The 6,810-nt window shown below is 40.3% G+C and overlaps 2 protein-coding genes across 2 annotated transcripts in view; both read left to right on the forward strand.

Annotated features, from left to right (window-relative positions):
- The window catches only part of LOC111453486 (laccase-7-like), a 3,284-nt gene extending 1,570 nt beyond the window's left edge, over positions 1-1,714 (forward strand). The window contains 3 exon segments of the mRNA XM_023094605.1: positions 87-997; positions 1,000-1,422; positions 1,556-1,714. Of these exon segments, the coding sequence (XP_022950373.1) occupies positions 87-997; positions 1,000-1,422; positions 1,556-1,704 (1,483 nt within the window). The 3' untranslated portion in view covers positions 1,705-1,714.
- Positions 1,715-3,993: 2,279 nt separating this feature from the next.
- LOC111453717 (laccase-7-like) lies at positions 3,994-6,697 on the forward strand. Its single transcript, XM_023094932.1, has 4 exons — positions 3,994-4,083; positions 4,693-4,844; positions 5,055-6,397; positions 6,467-6,697. The coding sequence occupies exons 1-4, from the start codon at positions 3,994-3,996 to the stop codon at positions 6,595-6,597; spliced, it is 1,716 nt and encodes a 571-aa protein (XP_022950700.1). The 3' UTR covers positions 6,598-6,697.
- Positions 6,698-6,810: the final 113 nt, after the last annotated feature.

Consider the following 6,810-nt stretch of genomic DNA (forward strand, 5'->3'; position numbering starts at 1 on the left):
TTTTTTTTTTTTTTTTTTTTAATATTACAAACAACTTTCAATCACAACCGTTCATCTCAAAAACAAGCTTTTTATATCATTTTCAGGCATGGAGTATTCCAGCTGCTAAGCGCGTGGGCCGACGGTCCGGAAAATGTAACCCAATGTCCGATACGGCCAGGTGGAAACTACACGTACAGATTCAATATCAAAGGACAAGAAGGAACTTTATGGTGGCATGCCCACTCGTCTTGGCTACGCGCCACCGTCCACGGCGCTCTTCTCATCCGCCCCAAGTCCGGCCTACCGCTGCCGTACCAAAAGCCCTACAAAAAGGTTCCAATATTGTTGGGTGAGTGGTGGAATGCCAACGTTGTCCACGTTGAAGAGGAAGGCCTCGCCGCCGGCCGCGGTCCTAATGGCTCCGACGCCTACACCATTAATGGACTCCCCGGAAACCTCTACCCTTGCCCCCAAAACCAAACTTACCAACTCAAAATGGCGCGTGGGAAGACTTCCTTGCTTCAAGTAGTCAACGCTGCACTCAATAATCAACTCTTTTTCAAGTTGGCCAATCACAATTTGACAGTTGTCGCCGTCGACGCCACCTACACCGTCCCTTACGTCACTGACGTAATCGTCCTCGCTCCCGGCCAAACTACCGACGTCCTCGTCAACGCTGACCAGCCCCTAGGCTCGTACTACATGGCGGCGCGTCCCTACGCTGATACACGACCGCAAATAGCCTTTCCAAACACTATCACACGCGCCATCGTTATCTACGACGGTGCCCCAACGAATTCCACTCCAATCATGCCACTCCTACCAGCCTTCAACGACACCCCCACAGCTCACAAATTCTACACCAACCTCACCGCCCTCGTCGGTGCCCGCCACTGGGACCCAGCCCCCCGCCACGTGGACCATCACATGTTCGTCACGTTTCGTCTGAACCTAGCTCCGTGTGGGACACCCAATGGCTGCGGCGGACCGAATGGGCAGCGGCTGTCGGCGAGTATGACAACGTGTCGTTCGTGATCCCAAACGACGCCGGATTGTCTATGTTGGAGGCATTTTTTCACAAGGTGGAAGGTGTTTATACCGGAGATTTCCCCGACCTGCCGCCGGTGGAATTTGATTACACGAATTCGAGTATAAGATTGGATAATTCGTTGATTTTCGCGGCGAAGGCCACGTCGGTGAAGAAATTGAAATTCAATTCGACGGTGGAGATTGTTCTGCAGAACACGGCGTTCATCGCGAAGGAGAATCACCCACTGCACCTCCATGGATTCAACTTCCATGTTTTGGCGCAAGGCTTCGGGAATTACGACCCGATCCATGACCCGGAAAAGTTCAATTTTCTCAACCCTCAGATCCGTAACACCATTGCCGTCCCCATCGGCGGCTGGCCTGTCATCCGATTCCAAGCCAACAATCCAGGTAACTATATCATTGTTCTCTTTTTTTCACTTTTATTATTTAATTCAAATTAAGGTTTAGGATTTAAGGATATTTATAAAACCTTAAACTAACTGTCACTTATCTAACGGTTTTGAATGTATTGAATGTACAGGTGTATGGTTGATGCACTGCCACCTGGACGTTCACTTACCGTGGGGATTAGCCATGGGTTTTGAAGTCGCAAATGGACCAACTCCGTCGACGAGGCTGCCTCCACCGCCGCATGATCTCCCCAAATGCTTGGAAAATCGTCTACATTAAATTTCTCGAAAATTAAGTATAATATCTTATGGTTGTTATTTTATGATTGAAAATAATTTGTTATATTATATAAATGTGGTGTCAAGGCACGCAAGAATTCCCCTACCCATGTTATTATAAAAAACCACTTATTTATATGATATTGTCCACTTTAAGCATAAGTTATCATAGCTTTGCTTTGAAATTTTCCAAAATGCTTCGTACCAATGGAGAGGGTATTTCTTGATTATAAACCCACGATCATTCCCTAAATTAGCCGACGTGGGACTTTCATCATCCAACCGAGATGATGTTACTTATAATCTGTCATCTTTCTTTTAATTATTCAATAATAAATTATCCTAAAGAAGTTCTAGAGCCTAAAACACTAAAAATCGCTTCATAATGGGGTTGATAGGTTAATCCAAGGACAATCTCAAATGTAAAATGGCGAGAAATCCAACCCAACCACAGTTGACAAATAATGTTACAAAATTGGTCTCAAAATGTTCGATATATAACCATAAATAAGTAAATCTCGAAACATAATTTAGACATGAGTCTACTGTTATGGGTAATTTTTTTATCTGAGTCCCGAATTCTTAATAAATCCGATTCTCTAGAGGCTATTTGACTCAATTTTAAAATATTTTGTTGATTAATATGGATGACTTCATGATGTTAACTACATCTTTGGTTTTGATTTTGACCGTTCTTCTTATCAGCCTACCATCCCATCCATTGACTTCTTTGATATCATTTTTTTTTCAAAATTTGACCAATGATATTTTAAACCCAATTTCCAAATGGTTTTTGTTTCTCTTTTGAATTAAAAAAATTAATTTGTAGAATTTTCTTTACTTAAAAAAACTATTTTGGAAGAGAGTTCGGTTAGATAAGGGAGAGATTTCCACATGGTCGTTCTCTGAAATGGAATGACTTTGATTATCGATTCATTAGTAAAAAACCTTCGCCAACTTTTGAATTGGTGGAACAAGAACTTTACGTAAGAGTCGAAGCCCCAAAAGGGGAATCGGGCATTTTTTTGATAGGCGATCAGAGTGGTTTTTCTTGGAGATGGAAAATTCGCCCGGTTTTATCAATTTGCAAATTCTTCCTCAATTAATTAAAAGAATGAAATTGGCTGATATTATGACAATACTAATCTTCTCAAACTAATTTGGGATCTCACAATCTACTCACCTTGGGAGCCTAATGTCCTCACTAGCACATCGCCTCAGTATGAGCCCACTGCTAGTGAATATTATCCGCTCTGTCCTGGTAGCCGCCAGCCTCATGATTTTTAAAACGCGTCTACTAGGGAGAGGTTTCCACATTCTGATAAGGAATGCTTCGTTCCCCTCTCTAACCGATGTGAGATCTCATAATCCACTCCTTTGGGGGCACAACGTTCTCACTGGCACACCGCTTGGTGTTTGGATTTGATACCATTTGTAACAACTCAAGCTCACCATTAGCAGATATTGTCCGTTTTGACCTGTTACATACTGCCATTAATCTCACGACTTTTAAAATGTGTCTAGTAAGGAGAAGTTTCTACACTCTTCTAACAAATATTTTGTTCCTCTCTCCAACCGATAAGACCTTTAATGAATACGTACCAAACTTCTTTGAAAAAAAAAATGGGAAGTAAAAACAAATAACAAGAAAACATGTGGTCAAAATTGAAGACAAAAAATTCAAGAGTACAATTACCTAATCATGATGAACACTCCATTCCATAAGTTCCAAAAAGTCCTTTTACTTCATCACATGATTAAATTTCACAAGTTATCAAAGTTTGGCACAATTTCATCCATCCAAAACAACTATTTCAACACGACTCAACTAAATTTATGAACTTTCTCGAGTCAGAAGAATTTAATCTTCTAATCTCTCAATCTGCTATAGTCAGTCGAGTTATATTCAGATTACAAAAGATAGACATATCAATTTCTTGAATATCGAAAAAAAAAATTTATTTTTCGAGATATTGAAATGAAAAGTAATTAAAACACACTAGATTTGGTTTAGAAGTGAAATGGAGGAAAGCAAATGGATTAGTATTAGGAGGGACAAGTTAGAGATGTGAAAATGGCGGCTGTTTTGAATCCTTAAAAACCACGAATTTCTTACATTGTAACGTACTAGGTTTAACGAAATTTCAGAGTTGATTAAAATTTTGAAAATTTCTAAAACCATTGGCCCAATTTAAACTCATTTTCTCCTCACCTAATCTCTATAAATATGTGTATTTTCCTCTCTAATTCTCATAATATTTTCTCTTTATTTTAATTCAATTCTTTACTCATGGCTTCTTCTTCTTTGCCTCTTCTTCTTCTCCTTCTTCTGGCTTCTTCTTCAATGGCTTCTGCTGCCATTGTTGAACATTCTTTCACTGTAAGCATCTCTCTCTTTCGTTCCTGATTTAGTTTTAATTTATGTTTGATCTATGTGTTTTTTATTTTTTTCAAAATTAATATATTTTTTTTAATTGTAAGTAAGATTTATGAGATTCTCTATTGAATTTTTTCACAAATATATTAAAAACAACATTCTTGTACTAAAAAAATAATCATAATAAATTCGATAATATTTTATTTAGTAAGATATAATACAAATTTCAAACTATTTTATAAAAATTTAAATTCTAATATTAAAGCATAATTTTAACCTTTAATATATATATATAATAAGACGGTTTTATGTCTTAGTTTTAATATATAATACATAAATATACTTATATTTATATATGTGGAATGAAGCGTGACATATTAGAGTGGGATCGGAGAATGTAATTTCCATCCTAAATCTTGTTTAGATAACGGAAAGAAATTTTCTCGCGTTCTCTCCATTCTTTAAATTAAATTTTAACTTTACAAATTAAATAGATTGTAAGAAATTATTATTATTACTTTTTGGAAGACCATATAAAATTTTCATATTTTTTTCTATTTTATTTTCTTCTCTCTTGATTTAAGACAGTTGCTTCTCTCCCTCTGCATGTAGGTACAAGACATGACCGTCCGGCGGCTCTGCCGTGACCAAGAGATAACGGCAGTCAACAGTGAATATCCCGGTCCGACCATTCACGCTCACGACGGCGATGTCCTTGTCGTCCATGTATCCAACAAGTCCCCCTACGATTTAACCATTCACTGGTAAATAATAATAATTACTCGAACCCCAAATTACTAAATATATTACATATTTGATGATGGACTAAAATTATTTAATAATAAATCATAGCTTACTATATATATTATATTTCATATTTTATTATAAAATAAATGTCCACACATTTGTCTTTTTACTCTATTATCTTTTTATTTATTACTATTTTCATATTCTTGTAATTTATTTATTTATAGGCATGGAATATTCCAGCTTCTAAGCGCATGGGCGGACGGCCCGGAAAATGTAACGCAATGTCCAATACGTCCGGGTGGAAACTACACATACAAATTCAAAATCAAAGAACAAGAAGGAACTTTATGGTGGCACGCCCACTCGTCCTGGCTACGCGCCACCGTCCACGGCGCCCTTCTTATCCGCCCCAAGAACGGTAGGCCATTGCCGTACCCAAAGCCATACAAGAAGATTCCAATATTGTTGGGTGAGTGGTGGAATGCCAACGTCGTCCACGTGGAAGAGGAAGGCCTCGCCACCGGCTCCGGTCCTAACATCTCCGACGCCTACACCATTAATGGACTCCCCGGAAACCTCTACCCTTGCTCCCAAAACCAGACTTATACTCTCAAAATGGCGCGTGGGAAAACATACTTGCTTCAAGTAATCAACGCTGCACTCAATAACCAATTCTTCTTCAAGTTAGCCAATCACAATTTGACAGTTGTCGCCGTTGACGCCGTCTACACAGACCCTTACGTCACGGACGTCATCGTCCTTGCTCCCGGTCAAACCACCGATGTCCTCGTCAAAGCCGACCAGCCTCCACGCTCCTACTACATGGCGGCGCGTCCCTACGCCGACGCACGACCACCAATAGACTTCTCAGACACAATCACACGTGCCATTGTCGTGTACGACGGCGCGTCCCCCTCCGCTGCTCCACTTATGCCGACTCTACCGTCATTCAACGACACCCCAACAGCTCACAAATTCTACACTAACATCACTTCCCTTGTCGGGGCCCGCCACTGGGTCCCAGTCCCACGCCACGTGGACCATCACATGTTCGTCACGTTTGGTCTAAACCTAGCTCCATGCGGGTTACCCAATGGCACCGCGTGCGGCGGACCGAATGGGCAGCGGCTGTCGGCGAGTATGAATAACGTGTCGTTTGTGATCCCAAACGACGCCGGATTGTCAATGCTGGAGGCGTATTTTCACAAAGTGAAGGGCGTTTATAGTACGGATTTTCCCGACCAGCCGCCGGTGGAATTTGATTACACGAATTCGAGTATAAGATTGGATAATTCGTTGATCTTCGCGCCGAAGGCCACGTCAGTGAAGAAATTGAAATTCAATTCAACGGTGGAGATGGTTTTGCAGAACACTGCTTTTGTTTCACTGGAAAATCACCCAATGCATCTCCATGGATTCAACTTCCATGTTCTAGCGCAAGGCTTTGGAAATTACGACCCGATCCATGACCCGAAAAAATTCAATTTCCTTAACCCTCAGATCCGTAACACCATTGCCGTCCCCGTCGCCGGGTGGGCCGTCATCCGGTTCCAAGCCAACAATCCAGGTCCGTATCTTTTCAAATCATGTTAGGGTGCAAATATTTCCAAACTGTTATTTTAACGGTTTTGTACAGGTGTATGGCTGATGCATTGCCACCTGGACGTCCACGTACCCTGGGGATTGGCTATGGGATTTGAAGTGGAGAATGGTCCTACTCCGTCGACGTGGCTGCCTCCGCCGCCGCACGATCTTCCCAAATGCTAGATGAACGGTCTGCAAAGCTCCTCCAAATTAGAAGAAAATTTATTGCTGTATTTTATGTTTAATTATTTTTATGTCTGAAAATAAATTACCCAGGTTATTATAATTGTTTTATTTTACAGTTATTTTAAGATTTATCCAATTATGAAATTATTTAGCCTACTGTTAAGGGGTTAGTTTTTTTTTTTTTTTTTTTTTCTCACTTGTAATATTCTA

This window comes from Cucurbita moschata, unplaced genomic scaffold (genome assembly GCF_002738365.1).
Source record: "Cucurbita moschata cultivar Rifu unplaced genomic scaffold, Cmos_1.0 Cmo_Scf00015, whole genome shotgun sequence".
Taxonomy (NCBI): Eukaryota; Viridiplantae; Streptophyta; class Magnoliopsida; order Cucurbitales; family Cucurbitaceae; genus Cucurbita; species Cucurbita moschata.